Consider the following 15,877-nt stretch of genomic DNA (forward strand, 5'->3'; position numbering starts at 1 on the left):
AGACTACAAGAGGAAATAAGACATGGAAATAGTGTCTTTGGAAATCCATCCAGAGGAGGAGACGTGGGCAAAGCAACCAACAGGCATTCCTTACAGGAATATGTCCATAAAAACAGGTACACACAGGCACTGTTCCCTTTGGATCCCAGTAGTTTTACCTTAAAAATACAGTTCAGTAGGTTTAACTGTATACTATCTTTCTGATAATGAGCTTTGAAGCTACATTACTTGTGATTTCTTTTATTTTCTAGGGCCAAGGTAAAAACTGTCACATTCCTGCTACCTGTGGACGACATTTACACCAACCGACCAGTTTTGCCAAAGCACCAGGAGGAGTCTAAAATCAATGAACTGGCCTCAATATCTGAGACTGATTCTTGAGACCTTCAGAGACTTTGGATGTTGCCATGGGAAAAATACAGATAATGAACTGATCCTTTGTGGCCTCCTCATTTAGGTCAGTGTAGACTGGGCTTTTATTGAGTGAGCCAGGAGACCGATTTTATCACACCTGACCACACAAACAGAGGACTCTGGTTACACGGGTTGTTTTCATCTGGCCATGGCAATCCAGGCCCGGTCAACAGCGCTGAGACGCAGGGCCCTCTGCAACGAGGATCAGATGTCTGGACTGCTCTTTAGAACTGGGGTGTCGTTTCAGAGTGAAGCACACACCTGCAGGTGACAGCCCTTTTAGGACAGTTGTGGCCACTGGCTCAGGCCTCGTGAGCAACATCAGAGACATTACTTATTCATCCTTATTCATTTTCACATTGTAAGATGAAATGGGTAGTTCAGAGGCCATGTGTGTGTTTTACAATGTCTCTAAAGAGTGTATTTTATCCCAGTCCACAATTCCCTGTGCTTTTATGCATGGCAGGCTTCTTAAATAAATAAGACTGAGGAGAAAATTAAAGTAAGTTGAAGTGCCTTCATCAGTCATCGTGCTTGTTACATGTGAAAGAAGATTTTACAATATTTAAGAAACACGTTTATTTCAGATTTTTAACAGTTTCAATTGTCAGACCTAAGAAATAAAACAGTATTCCATTTCAACATTTCATTATGGATACAATGGTAATTTACTTGAGACAAAGTGATTACACAGTATTGATTATACCATTCATGAAGTTTCTTTAGCGTGCATAACCAGGACAGCTTTTTTGGCTATTTTGTTTCTTGTTTATATCAAATATATGGAAAACTGATGTAAGTCACTTTAACTATATTTTCTACATTCAGTGCTACACTTGACAAGCAAATGATTCTGCTAGCTCAATACATCATGAAAGTAAAAAAGAGACATGTCACATGTTACAAACAAATACACAGCACCTTAGCTGATAAATCATTTATGACAAGTCAACAATAAAACAAGACACCTGTCCTACTTTGTGCTCACAGCACCACACAGAACCTGGTTTGGGTGTGTTTGCTTTGATTGTTTGAGGAAGACTTCTCCACAGATGCAGTCGTTACCTGTTGCTCCTCAGTGCTTACATAACTGGTATCATCTGAGCCTTCCAAATGTTTCTCTGTATACCTCAGTTCTGACTGTCCCAAGTCTCCTGTGTCTTTTAACTGGTTGACTGACTGTCAGTATGTAGGATCCCATAGCTTTCTGAGTCCTGGGGTTTGATAGCTGGGGAGTGCAGAGAATCTGAGTTCGGTGACAATGCAGGGTGTTCACATAGACTGTCCCCATATTTCAGCGAGGTCAAGCAAAGGTCATTCTGTTGCTGGCTTGGAAAAATTATATCAGAAATAAGAAAGTGCAAGAGAGGCATATATATGTTAGAAGACTGAATGTACTAAGCACACAAAGATTAACCCATAAAGACCCAGTGCTACTTTTGTGGCAGATCCCAAATGATTTTTTTCTCTCTATTTAACTTGTCTTAATTGATTTATCACCATTTATTTTAATATTATCCTCTGTATTTTTGCATTTTTCAGTGTAAATCAGCTATTTTCCCCTATATTTACTGATTATGTAGATGTTCATTAAATCGGAGATTAAAGTTGAGGGTTATTATATCAAAAACACAGAAAATTGAAGAAAAAGTGACTTTTTTAGTAAAATATATCAATAGCTGAACATAAACCAAATGTCTCCATCCACTGTCATTAATCCAACTCCATGGGTTTTACTGGGGAATCAATGTTGTAGAAGATGACAGTGTTTCCACTGTAACTAAGGAGCCTCTGAACGTCCAAATGGGTCATATCTTATGACCATGAAAAGATGACAAACTGCCTTTTACACCAATTATTTACATGTATTGATAGGATTAGTGAATCCACAAATATTAAACAGTTTACATCAGCAGATGGTTTTGGTACTAAGAAAACTCGTACCATATCTTTGAGGATCTTGCAGCTGTGTCCCCATCAGACACCTTCGCCTCAGATTATCTATGTCATGTTGCTGTGTTTGGAATAAACCCTGGATGATGCCTCTGATCATTCAACAAAAGCAGCTCTGAAGTCCAGCCCAGTACTGGAGTAAAAACCAACAAATTACACAGCATGAGACATAAATATCAACAATTAAATAAATACTGGTAGATGATATGTTTTATTGCTGTCAGAATCCCCCCCCCAAAAAAGCATTTCTTTTAAATAGAAATAATTTAATACGGACATGAAGCAGCTTGATGCAAATTTGTGATTTATTTTGGTCTACAAAAATTACTTGAAATTATTTGTAGTTTTTAGTCTTTCACTATCGAAATGTTGAGTGACTATATATTTTTTCTAACTCACTGTGCATGTGCTGTAAACATTTCCTAAAGACCTGTCCCTGGAGACCTGCATCTAGCCTATAGAATGAAAGATTTACATTTCATACCAAGTGAAACCTGATTCTCAGTTTAATAATTAATTCAGTGTGCCAAATGAATCTGAAGCAGCCCTTAAAGTATCATTTTATACTTGTATATGACTGACCCAACTCTCTTGAGACCATGATAATTCGTTTTGTGGTTGTCATGGTCTTATTTAAGTCTGACGTATTTACTGACGTAAAGACGTTGGGCCAGCCCCAGGTTTACAGATAAAAGATAAGACAAGTCTCTGAACGAGCCTGATGGAACTGACTCAAATATCACAGTATATGTAAGGATGGATCACTGAAAAATAATGAAAAAAATAAACTGGAAAACCTGAAAAAATAAACTGCAAAACCTACTTCACAATACATGGACTCACACATTTATGTCACTGAAATGAGGAGAAAATAAACAACACATACACATAAATACTTTAATTCGAAGATGGAAGCATTTCATTCAAAAATACACATGGTTCTCATAAAATGTACAAACTTCTTGAGCAAATATTTGTAGAAATATACACTCACACACCTGGTGACATGTCAGAGAAATAATCAGGTCATACAGTATTTGTGATCACTGGATTTTGTTCAGATACAAAAGAAAAAAATAACTGCTGCATACAATTAAAGATGGTCACAAATCTGTAAATATCAAGCAACCCACAGTAACTGTTTTGATTTTGGCACCAAAAGAAGCACCATTATTTTTTATATTTTTATTGTCTGGGCCATATTAAAGTCCAAGTGCAGATTACCAAGCACAGAACTGCACTACATACAAGAGATTTTTACGCCCTCTGCTGGAAGCGGACCTAACTGATGTAAGATTACTCCAATTTTCAATACAGTGTATGTGAATTTTTGTACTCATTGCTATTTGGTGCCATCCATTATGTAAACTGACTTTGTAGTGTTACTTGATATGAAGGAACCTGTTGAGATAACACATAAATCTTGTTTATTACAAAAAGTAATGTAGGTTGTTTGGTAAAGATAAAGATAGGAGATGTCCGACTTAAAATGTAGAGATTTCAGTACATCAACATAGTGTTGTAGTCAAGGAAACACAACAAAGGGGGTCATGGGAAATGAGTTTCTCCAATACTGTACCAATTATGCTATAATATGATCAAACTAGTTGTTATCACTGAATTAAAAATAATTTTTAAGGCAATTAAACTGATAAGTATATTTTTCTTTCAAGTTTCAAGTATGAAAGCCAAACCTATGTCTAAAAGAAATGTTTGAAACATTTTTTTTTATCATCTTAACCATCATCACATGAAATCCATAGACCATTATGTCCAAGATAAGATCATGTAAAGTCGAGACCACGTTTTTCTAAAAGTAGTGTTGAGACTGGTCTAAAGAAAAACACTGATTTTGAGAAACAACAGTGCAGTAACATAATGACAGGTTTATACATTACTGTCTTTAATGAAAAACTAAGCTCTTTTGGTCATTTAGCGATCACAGGTAGGTATGCAGCACCAATAAGATTAACGCAATTTCAGTGTCTATGAGCAGGCATGTTTCAAGTCCGTAAGGAGGTCTGCAGAGCTTTCATGTCCCTGAGCAGCCTCAGGTTCCTCTTGCTTCTCTCTCCTGGTTTAAGCCTGTGTGCTCCTGCAGAGTGACCTCTTGTGGACACTGTAGTAGTAACTCTTACCTCATTCTTACTGTGTCGCCTTGTATTTGTTTCTTTCCGTAACTTCTTCATCTAAAAAGAAAGTAAGGAATTCTGAACAGGAAACACAGACACACACAATAAAAGTTACATCTGTTTAACTGTGTGTAATCTAATTCTTACCTGTGCTTTGTGTTTGTAGAGATTACTGATCTGCTCTCCTTTCCTCTCCATTTTCAGTAGCAGCCTCTGTTGCTCTCTCTGAAGTTCTTTTCTTTCCTGCTCTGAAACACTGTCATCCACCTGCCTCATCAGCTCATCCTGTTCCCTGGAACATAGAAGGACATATAACACAGTTAATACAATCTGTGGACAAATGACTCCCTATTGAACTGAGATGCGACTACACTTACAAGCTCATGAGTCGGAGTTCCTCCTGTAGTGCTTGCAGCAGATCAGACAGCTCCTCTTCACTGGTGGAGGAGGAAGAAGAGGAACTGGAATGGCTACGGCTACCTGTCTCAGGACTGTTTGGGTTTTTAGAAAGGACACGACTGTTGCAGAGATGTGGCTGGTGTTGCTTCAGGAGAGATAAAACTGACTGAACGTTTGCTCTGACCGAGTGGCTGCAGCCTACTGACTGTAAATGAAAAGGGAAAGAGAGTTTGTGTAACTAGACAGCAACAAGAAAAAGTACATGAAATACAAATAGTGTGTTCACAAAGCATGTTCACACTACCGTTCCAGCCACAAACGGTACATCTCTGAGACTCAGCTTATAGTGTGGCTCTGTGTAAGACATCTGCTGTGGTGAAGATTTCTGCAAGTAAAGGAAAGGAGAAACACAATTAAGTTCCATAAAATACAAGTAAAGTAGGCAGTATTATTTTTTTTTCCTTTGCAGAGAAATGTATGACAATTACTTCAAAATTTCAAGCATAAAATCTCTTTTTTTCAACCAAAACTAACACTTTTAATCTCTTGTAAGTGCAGATAAAAAATCACCTGAATTAGATGAAAACAGAGATTTAAAACGGTAAATCAAGCAGATCTAAAACTCAACAAGTACAGAGTCAGTGTGAATACCTTTGAGCTGGACTTCTTGTCTTTGGATTGTCTGCTGGACAGGCAGGGTGAAACTGACTGCAGCAGAATCCTGTTGGTCTCCAAACCCGCCTGGAGCTGCACAGAAGAACAACACATGGGTTTGTTTGCATTTTAATAGTGGTAATCATACACTCTGCATGGAGAAAAAGGTGGCATATATACCTGGTTGGCCTTATCCTGGACCAGTTTTCTTTGGTGCTCCTCCTCCTGCAGTTTTAACTCCAGATCACGGATCTTTATCTGAAATATTTAATTATCTTTTTAAAACTTCAGGTGGATGATTTCTCCCATACACCTTTGACCTTTTCTGAAATGCATGACCACCCAAGCACTTCTCAGTCTTTGTAGTAACACATGTACAACTGGAATATACAGCAATATGTAAACAGTATTCAAAACAAAAATGCATTTCAATGCGTTTCAATACTGTGGACATATTTCCTGGATATGTTTTGTTAGAAATAAAGACACACAACCAGTACAACCCTCCAAAAACAATAAAGCTAAAGGCTGCCTAAGACTTTTGCACATTGGTGTAAATGAAAACAGTTTTATCCTCCAAATAGGTTAAAAAGATGATGTAATGCTGTCTTCTGACTGTGATTTGCATACAGACAGTGAGAAGACAGAGACAGACCATTAGCTAAAGACAGTCTGATTCTGTTTGTGTACCTCTGCATTATTCTGTGTGTGTGTTAGCCTGAGATACTCCTGCTCCAGCCGATCCAACTTCTCCAAATGGGCGAGGTCAGACGGTGAGTCTGTCTGTTGGTCAGCTGACTTGGATGTCTCCATGGCAACCTGAATGTGTAGAAATAGACACGTTTAGTCTAACACACATCATTCGTCACACAGTCGATCAAAGCTTATGACACTATGATCCAGTGAGTAAACCTGCTGTTTGAGGAGGCTGCTCCTGTCAGCCTTGGCATTGCGCAGCATTCTCCTCATGTGATCCAGCTGTCGTTCCAGCTTCATACAGCGAGATTCTGCAGCTGCCAAGTGAGTGACTAAGACTGTGTAGTTGCAGGAACAGACATAAGATTGTGATAGAATAAAACCAAGGTGCAAAGGAATGGAAAAACATTCTAGTATATACTGTACACAGTTCTGAAAAATCTATTAAAACACTTGCCTTGGTTGCAATTGGACTTGTCACTTGTCTGATTGTTTTTGAGTCTCTGTGTGACTCTATCATTCTGCAGATGTGTGTTTGATACATCTTTCCCCATCGTGTGCAAACTTAGCTCTCCATGTGCTTTTTCCAACTCCAACCTCCTGATCTTGTCCTGGAGATTTCTTAAGGCTGACAGGATTGCTACATGCACATGTATGTTGTGGGAGAGAACAAATATGAGAACTAAAAACACATGTGGATATATTGATAAATGTCTGATATATTTAGTGTGGTTATAGTGTGATGACATATAAATAAACAGTTCAGTAGGTAAGATAGCTTCGAGAGGATAATGTGAAAGAATGAATAGATGTGAGTGGAACCGAGACATTCAAGTACTAGGGCATCATGTTGCACATGCAGTAACCATGGAGCTGTGCAACACCACCATAGGCGAGTGGAAACTTTGTGAGGGCAAGAAACACATGCACACAAACGCATATGTTAAAATTACCTGCACTGTTGGTCTCTGGGAATGCCTTGCTTGGTGATGATGACCCATAGGACTGATGTGTGCGTGTTGTGGGTGTATGATGCACAAGTGTGTTAATGAATGGACGGTGTGTAGGATAGTCTTTGTAAGATGGCAGTGACATACTATCAGACACTACCACACTGGGTGCTGGCTCCTGCAGAAAAGTACAATTAAATAGTGAATAATATCCACAACAACTGACAGAGATCCAGTAGGATACAGTAGCAATAATACTATGTAGGAAAAGATGAGCAGAACAGAAAGTAGACAAATAGACCCCCAAACCTGAAATCATGACGTAATTCAACATTAGCAGGCCCTCACATCAAATATAACATACTACACAAAAGCATCCCTGCTGTTTTCTGGGTCTGTCTAGGTCTGCAACTTCAGCAGTTCTGAGTTGTAGCAACTGCTGCTAAGTACCATTCCATGTAGTCCCGCTAACTCTAAACGAAGGTGGACTACTTTTATTCATTCATTTCAGCTACATTAGTTAACATCTAGTAGATCTACCTTGACCCGCGTAGCATCAGCAGCTGTTGTTGACAAAGTGTCCATTGAAATGCAAGCAAATCCACCCGCTGGAGCAGAACCCGGGAGTTAAAATATGCAGAGTAACCCAATATTAGTTTTAGGTAAAAACCATGTCTACACCTTTAATTACAACTGGCTGCTAGCATGCTAAGCCCAGCTCCCTCTACTATGAACGATATGGGTTGTATGAAACGAAAACATCACTTGACAAACCTCACAATCCAGGGTTTTGTAAGGGTTGGATTAATATTTATTACAGGCTGGTCCGTAAGGACTCGAAGGAGCGGGTTTGCGTATTGTGTTTGCGAGACAATGAGCTCGGTGTCCCTCGGTACATTAAACTAACGTATCCCGCTTCCTCACCGGAAATGTAGTTTTTACCCGTTTGAGTGAGCGGGTCAGAATGGAGGTGGTTCAGAATTAAACTACAATACCCATAAAGCATTAGTGAGGGGCGGGGAGACGTTTGCAAGACTTGCCGGGATTTCTTACCACAAGTTTACCAGTTCTGGGCATGGTTCCGGGACAACAGAGGAGGTGGAGTAAGCAATATTTTTTCTAATGTTGTAGTCTGTCGCATACAGAAAAAGTATTATAACGTTAATGGTTAATTAGATACATTGTAAAGGTAGTATGCAGGAGTACGTTTTGTTCGTGTCTCTATTATCGTAGATATCCAGGAGTTGCACCATGGGGTTCTAGCATAAACGAAAGCTAACTCGCAGATTGACTGATGTTTATCACAAGTTACTAATGGCCTCTACTTTACTAGAGAGTTGTTAGCAGCTAGTTGGTTAGCAATAGCGCAATGTAATGCGGTGTATGCATTCATAGGTCTACTATAGTACACTCATAAAGATTCTGTCTGTTACTATCTATGATGTCTTTAATCAACACGAGGTTAACTTTCTGACAGACCATGACAAAAATAAAAGAAAGTGTCTATGAAAATCTTTGTAGCTTCATTGGCTTATGCTGTTACTCTTCTCCTGTGATAGCTTGTGGAACACGTGTGATGTTAATCTCAGAATCTTATTTATATTTTCACTTTTCTGCAGTGAAATCCATTTTTTGGCCATCTGTCAGGTGTAAACATATCTCTCATTCCCACACACCACCATGTCCTCGGAAAACACCTTGTGAGTTTATTTTTCTTTTTCTTAAACTAAATATGTTTTGATAGAGTTAACTTATTAGGAATGCATCTAACGAAGTTACTCAGTAAATAATGAATAATGTTAAATCCAGCCAATGCGCACTATGACATAATTTCTAGTGTTTGAGCTGTAAACGTTTTGTGTGTTGTTTTTGTAGGGATGATGAGGATACCTTTAAAATCCTGATCGCTACAGATGTCCACCTGGGTTACCTTGAGAAAGATGCCATCCGTGGAAGTGATTCTTATAATACATTAGAGGAGATTCTGAAGTATGCCAAGTCACATCAGGTATATGCAGGCTGTTTGTGTCAGTTTATACTTTAGATATATTTTACCTATATATTTTTACCCTCTGAATTCTGTTTTGGTTTATTTGCAGGTAGATTTCATTCTGCTGGGTGGTGATTTGTTCCATGAGAATAAACCATCCCGGCGCTGCCTTCACTCCTGCATCACGAAACTTAGACAGTACTGCATGGGAGACACCCCTATACAATTCAACATCCTCAGTGACCAGACTGTTAACTTCAATACCACACAGTCAGTATTGATATGTAACTGCTATATTATTCCCCAGTCATGTCTGTTTACTGTTGAACTGTATTTATCTCTGTGTTAAGGTTTCCCTGGGTTAACTATCAGGATGAAAACCTGAACATCTCTATCCCTGTGTTCAGCATTCATGGTAATCATGATGATCCAACAGGGGTGAGTTAAAAGAAAAGCTCACATACAAAACAACATGAATGCAGGACCATCATTTGTGTGCATGCTTGTGAGTTATGGTGTCTTTCTTTTAAAGGCTGAGGGTTTGTGCGCATTAGATCTGCTTAGTGCCTCTGGTCTTGTCAACCACTTTGGTCACTCCCAGTCAGTGGAAAGGATAGAGATAAGTCCCATTCTCATGCAGAAAGGCAACACCAAACTGGCCTTGTATGGTCTTGGTAGGTCAATGTTTTGTAATTGGCAGGTATATCTGTTTCAAAAGCTATTTTGTGCATGTTAATAAATATGTGTTTAATCAAAAGTGTGTGTGTATGTCTTTGTCCAGGTTCTATCCCTGATGAGCGCCTGTATAGGATGTTTGTCAACAACCAGGTGACCATGCTTCGTCCCAAAGAAGACCAAGATGAATGGTTTAATCTCTTCACAATCCACCAGAACAGGTTTGTACTTGAAGTTGGGGACATTTTGACTGATGTATTTACCAGATCAATGCTAGGCTCCACTAGATTTAATAATGAAATAGCTACATTTTACATCTAATGATTTAGTTTTTTCTTGTTTGTCTTAGGAGTAAGCATGGACCCACAAACTACATTCCTGAACAGTTTCTGGATGACTTTCTTGACCTGGTGGTGTGGGGTCATGAGCATGAGTGTTTGATAGCACCATCCAGAAATGAACAGCAGCTCTTCTATGTGACACAGCCTGGCAGCTCTGTAGCAACCTCTCTGTCCCCTGGAGAAGCTACCAAGAAGTACAAACACACACATTGATATTCAGATGCATAACCCATTTTCTCAGTGAGTTCAAGTAGCTAAACTGGTTCGTTTCAGGCACATAGGATTGCTGAGGGTGAAAGGGCGTAAGATGAACCTCCAGAAGATTCCCCTCAAGACTGTACGTCAGTTCCTCATCCAGGATGTGGTCTTGACTGATTACCAAGACCTTTTCACACCCGAAACACCCCATGTCACAAAGAAGGTGGAGAACTTCTGTTATGCAAAGGTAACACATGGAGAAACCTTTGCTCTTCAGTTCAGTATCTTCATTAATCATTTATCCCTTTACAATGTTGTTTTCTGTGTTTCATACTGTAGGTCACTGAGATGCTAGAAGAAGCTGAAAGAGAAAGGCTGGGGTGTCCACTCACACCAGAGAAACCTCTGATTCGTATCAGAGTAAGACATCTACAGCATGTATTCACACATTGTTACTAAACCTGTATATTCATGGGCCATATTTCTTTCCACAGGTGGATTACAGCGGAGGTTTTGAGACATTTAGCACTTCTCGCTTCAGTCAGAAGTTTGTAGATCGTGTCGCCAACCCAAAAGACATTGTTCACTTTCTTAGACGGCGTGAGCAAAAGGAGGACATTAAAGGTCTGAATCTGACTAAACAGCTACAGAATTGCACAATATTTTCTCAGGATGAAAATTAGCCAATCCGAGTGTAACTTAATGTGCTTTTTTTAAACTTAATCTAATCATTATGATTTTTAGATGAAGTCTCTGTTGATTATGGCAAGCTGGTAAAAACCACAGCAGCTGAAGGACTTAGAGTGGAGGACCTAGTCAAAAAATACTTTGAGGCAGCTGAACAGGTATGGCACCCAGACATATTCACCTTATTTGTAAGTATTGCACTTGTTTTTGTTTACTGTTGGCACTGTGTGTGTACATGTTTTTACAGAAAGTGCAGTTATCCCTGCTGACTGAACAGGGAATGGGAAAGGCCATACAGGAGTTTGTAGACAAAGATGAGAAATGTGCCATAGAAGAACTTATTACTTATCAGCTAGAGAAGACACAGCGACACCTCCAGGGAAGAAGTGTAACTACAGAAAAGGACATAGATGATGAGGTGAGGCATTTATTATTAGTGAAAAGAATCAGGACAAATGACTTTAATTCTGCATGTTAGTATATGAACATATGCTTTTATAATTTCAGGTCCGGCTATTCAGAGACTCTAAAAAGAACACCACTGAGGAAGAGAATGAAATCAGAGAAGTGAGTCATAAATACACAGATCCTCCCTAATGTTGTGTTTGTCAGAATGTATCTAATCCCTGTATTTCTCAGGCTATGAACAGAGCTAAAGCACAGCGGTTGGAGCGTGGTGAACCTGACCAGGACATATCTGATGAACTTGGTGACGTCGTTATGGACTCCGATGAAGAGCCAAATCCATTGCCTCCTCCAACACGAGGAAGAGGTCGGGGAGCAGGGAGCAGAGGGAGGGGTGGTCGTGGAAGAGGAAGAGGTAAGTAATGTAATTTTCTTCTTTACAATGGTGGTGCAACAAAGGGCAGAGGCTCACTCTGATAAATACATAAGCAATGATAACACATACACAACTACATGCAAACTGAGGTGTGTATCTGTTCATCTAGGTGCAGCTGCCTCTGAATCAAAACCAGTTGGTCATGGACGTTCCCAGAAAACCTCAGCAACAACCCAAAGCAGAAGCATTATGCAAGGTATACAAGCGTAAGATTTTATTTGTTGTAGTGAGAGGTCAGTGTGTGTTACGCTGATATGACAAATGTTAAAGCACAGAAATCTTTTTATTATTTTGTAATTATAACCCTAAACAGATCTTATTTTAGCCCTTCATCCCACTCCTCACACTCTCATTGGTTTCCTTATTGCTCTTACTTTGCCTCTGACAATGTTTCACACTTACTTCTTCATGTCTCATTCTCCAGCATTTCAAGCCCCATCCCAGAGATCCTCTCGGACTGGAGCTGCTACGTCCTCCACAGTGGATGAAGTAATGATACATACAGTCATGTGCACTAAGACGCCACACTTTTTATGTGTCACCTTTACTGCCCTAAAATATTTTTTATCTCATCTTCATGCATGTCAAGATGATCATAGAAGACTCAGATGAAGATATACCAGTTATGAAAACAACCCGTCCCCCTTCCAAGTATGTTCTTTCTGTGTCTCTGGTTATCAGTCAGTGCTTTTGTGAGACAAAAACAAAACTACTGGGCGTGTGGGTACATGTAGTCTTGTACTGGCTTCACATTTTAAAACTGTGTGTTCTTTTTGTGACATATTATCTTTTGCCACCTCAGAACACCCTCATCATCCTCGTCCTTTGCTAAGGTCAGCAGCCAGAGCCAAAGCCAGAGCCAGTCATCTAGAGGAATAACATTTGATAGCAGTGATGATGATGACGAGGTAAGGGATTTCACACTGTGACTTCATTTACATGCACGCTAATATCCCAGTGATGAGGCTTATCCAGGTTTTGATCATATTTGGGATATGACATTTACATGGAATGCAAAGAAATCTGGGTACACACATTCTTGTATTTTCTTGCATATGAGTTCTAGTATCCCAGTTACTCATTACTGCTGCTATTTGTACAGGTGCCACATTAATTTAATCTGAAATTAAATTCAACTTTAAAATTTTCTGGCTATAGAAAATGAGGTAACTGGTTTATTGTAGACGAAAGCCAACACTGTTGTGTGGATTTTACTTACCGGTGTAGTATGGAATATGGACCCCCTGGAATATGGACCCGGGGTCCTGATTCCGCAGCGGAATATGGACCCGGGGGTCCATATTACACCGGAACTCATATAATGTCAGCTGTGGAAGATAAGATCAACGTGTAAACATGTCCTCCAGCTGTTATTATGTCACTGTCACCATGTAGGACAAAGAGGAGGATAAAGCTCCGTAGCCATTACTGATTGCCAGAGGGTTGTCATGATGGAGTTAAATGACAGGTTTTAATGTTAATCCACATAGTAATGTTGCTATAGTGTTTTCCACTATGACTTGACTTGTTGAACTGTTTGTGTTGTAAAACCAACATCTGGTTGGTTGTTTTACCACAGACTCCATAAATCAGCTTTCCATGTGTTTTCAATCTAATCTCCCAGTTTTTTATTCTTGAAAGGCAAAACTCTGTCCCCATCTCTCCAGTAGTGAAATGCTTTTGACGTCACTGCCATGTTTGTATTTTTATTATTTAATTTAGTGCTTGCACAGTTACCTGAAACTGTCAGAAATTGGAATAAAATGCATACACATGACATTATCCTGGATACTATTCAAGTACTACAACTAGAGTATCCGGGATTCTCTTTATCTGGGTTATTGAAATCAGAATGTGATATTTCCACACGCAAAAAAGACCTGATACTTCATAAACCTCACAATGTCTGGGATACTGACGTGCATGTAAACAGTCATTGTGGTACAGCATCCTCTTGCAGCTTTTCAGCCATTATAACCTCAAATTTTATATTGGCTTGTGGTGCTGAGCTGAAATATTTTCCCACATTTGTCATCATTTTAATCTCTTTCTCATTTTTCCTTCTTCCATCTAGGATAACCCATTCAAAGGTGGGAGGAGAAGAAAATAAAAATGCCCTTAAAGTTCCATTTATCCATGTTGTTTCACTGCTGTTTTCTGAGTGAACTGGTACTGGAGTGTTTTGAAGGACTTTAAAGTGCTTTTTTTGGTTTCCTCAGCGTTCAGCCTTTCTAATGTTGACAGTAAATCTTTATGACTAGATTGAAGACTAAATTTACTGTATTATAGATGAGGGCAAGGTTGGCTTTCAGATTGAAAACTTTTTGCGTGTTACCTTTTTAACTCCTCACCTTCGAGCTCACTGTTGTTATTGGTGGAGTGTACCTAAATCACTGATGATCCATCTCTGGTTTTGTCCTTAGCCTGTATTGTACACTGATATTCAGGAAGTAATAAATAATTTTCGTATATATTCAAGTGTTTGTCCTTGTCTCTGTCTCAAGGTGTTGCTGCAAAGTAAAAAAGAACAGGCAGTAGTAAAGACAAGGTGACTGGAAACTTGAGTGCATCTGAAAGGCAGCCTCAGCCATTGCCAAGCTCTAGTGTGGCTCCTCATACTGTATCTCTGAAGTACACTTTATTATGTGCACCACGGTATGGTAGGATTGGACCCCATTTTCCCCTCAGAGCTGTCTTAATTCTTCCCGGTATAGATTCATCAAGTGGCTGCAAACATCCCTTAGGTTTGCTTCACAATAACATCCTACAGTTGGTACAGACTTGCCCATCTAGAATGCAAATCACCTGTTCCACTGCATCCTGGAGGTGACTCATTTGACTGAGATCTGGCCATAAAGAAATGGACTAAGTTTGCAACAATACTCAGGTAGGGTGTGGTGTTTAAACAGTGCTCAGTTGGTACAAAGTTGAAAAAGAAACTATCCCTGACACCATTACACGACCACCAGCAGGCTGAACTGCAGATACAGGGGAATATGGATCCATGGCTTTGTATTGTTTACACCAAATTATGACCCTACCATTCAAATGTGGAAGAAAAACTCATCAGACTTGGCAACGTTTTTCCAATCTTGTTCAAGTTTGGTGCGTCTCTGCAAAATGTAACCTCAGTTTCCTGTTCTTAGTTGACAGGAGTGGCTCTCAGTGTAGTCTTTTTACTGCTGAAGGGAATCCATTTTAAGCTTTGACATGTACATTCAGAGATGCTCTTTGGCATTCCTCAGTTGTAACTAGTTGTTTACTTGAGTTAGTGTTGCCTTTGTGTCAGGTTGAACCAGTCTGGCTATTCTTCTCTGACCTCTGACATCAACAAGATGCTGCCACTGACTGAATATTTTCTCTTTTTTAGATCGTTCTCTGTGAACCCTTGTGAATGAAAATAGAGCAGTAGGTTCTTATATATCCCAATAACAACACCGCCTTCAAAGTCACTTAAACCACCTTTTCTTCCCTATTCTGATACTTGATTTGAGCTTTCACAGATCATCTTGACCACATCTCTACTGTCCTTTTAGATATTTGCAATAATGAGCAAAGCACATGAACAGGTATACATAATAAAGTGGCCAGTGAGTGACATTAGGAATCCAAGCACTGATGGAGCTTTAGTCTTTGTTTTTATAAAGTTGTTGCACCTGGTTCTGCTGCACCAGAGGGAATATATAAACATAGCCCATCACACCCTAAAAAAATACATATCCTCCTGAGACCCAGGAAAGTAAAAGTTTTGACTTTTTTACATTAAATAACGGTCTTGATTGGAAAGTGCATAATGCAACAGTTTTTTCCAGATACATTTTGTATTTTTTTTTTTTTTTTTTAATGGAATGTCCTTTGCAGTGCAGTTTTTTTTAATTAAGTAAAGCTGTGAAACTCTGGTACCCTACAGAGGACAAAAATGCATTGCTGGGTCTCAGGAGGATATG

The 15,877-nt window shown here is 39.3% G+C and overlaps 2 protein-coding genes across 6 annotated transcripts; one reads left to right on the top strand and one right to left on the bottom strand.

The window, feature by feature from the left end:
• Window positions 1-3,244: 3,244 nt before the first annotated feature.
• cep57 (centrosomal protein 57) lies at window positions 3,245-8,053 on the bottom strand. 3 transcript variants are annotated; one of them, XM_030153116.1, is made up of 11 exons: window positions 7,964-8,053; window positions 7,202-7,376; window positions 6,706-6,888; window positions 6,465-6,586; window positions 6,243-6,371; window positions 5,733-5,810; window positions 5,550-5,645; window positions 5,203-5,283; window positions 4,877-5,103; window positions 4,647-4,791; window positions 3,245-4,556 (listed from the first exon to the last, which is right to left on the bottom strand). In XM_030153116.1, exons 2-11 carry the CDS (start codon window positions 7,341-7,343, stop codon window positions 4,371-4,373), a joined length of 1,389 nt encoding a protein of 462 aa, XP_030008976.1. In that variant the 5' UTR covers window positions 7,344-7,376; window positions 7,964-8,053; the 3' UTR covers window positions 3,245-4,370. The 3 variants fall into 3 exon arrangements, with proteins under 3 accessions (XP_030008976.1, XP_030008974.1, XP_030008973.1); XM_030153114.1 differs by having other exon boundaries at window positions 7,739-8,011; XM_030153113.1 differs by having other exon boundaries at window positions 7,202-7,373; window positions 7,724-8,011.
• Window positions 8,054-8,213: 160 nt separating this feature from the next.
• Window positions 8,214-14,408, top strand: mre11a (MRE11 homolog A, double strand break repair nuclease). Of its 3 annotated transcripts, none has more exons than XM_030153077.1 (20): window positions 8,214-8,296; window positions 8,818-8,898; window positions 9,074-9,206; window positions 9,298-9,458; window positions 9,539-9,626; window positions 9,721-9,862; window positions 9,970-10,084; window positions 10,213-10,398; window positions 10,478-10,649; window positions 10,742-10,822; window positions 10,897-11,026; window positions 11,147-11,247; window positions 11,337-11,507; window positions 11,597-11,656; window positions 11,729-11,909; window positions 12,040-12,126; window positions 12,355-12,419; window positions 12,520-12,581; window positions 12,733-12,838; window positions 14,005-14,408. In XM_030153077.1, exons 2-20 carry the CDS (start codon window positions 8,879-8,881, stop codon window positions 14,038-14,040), a joined length of 2,097 nt encoding a protein of 698 aa, XP_030008937.1. In that variant the 5' UTR covers window positions 8,214-8,296; window positions 8,818-8,878; the 3' UTR covers window positions 14,041-14,408. The 3 variants fall into 3 exon arrangements, with proteins under 3 accessions (XP_030008937.1, XP_030008938.1, XP_030008939.1); XM_030153078.1 differs by having other exon boundaries at window positions 8,280-8,305; XM_030153079.1 differs by having other exon boundaries at window positions 8,283-8,301.
• Window positions 14,409-15,877: the final 1,469 nt, after the last annotated feature.

The sequence above is a fragment of the Sphaeramia orbicularis genome, chromosome 13 (assembly GCF_902148855.1).
Source record: "Sphaeramia orbicularis chromosome 13, fSphaOr1.1, whole genome shotgun sequence".
Lineage (NCBI taxonomy): Eukaryota > Metazoa > Chordata > Actinopteri > Kurtiformes > Apogonidae > Sphaeramia > Sphaeramia orbicularis.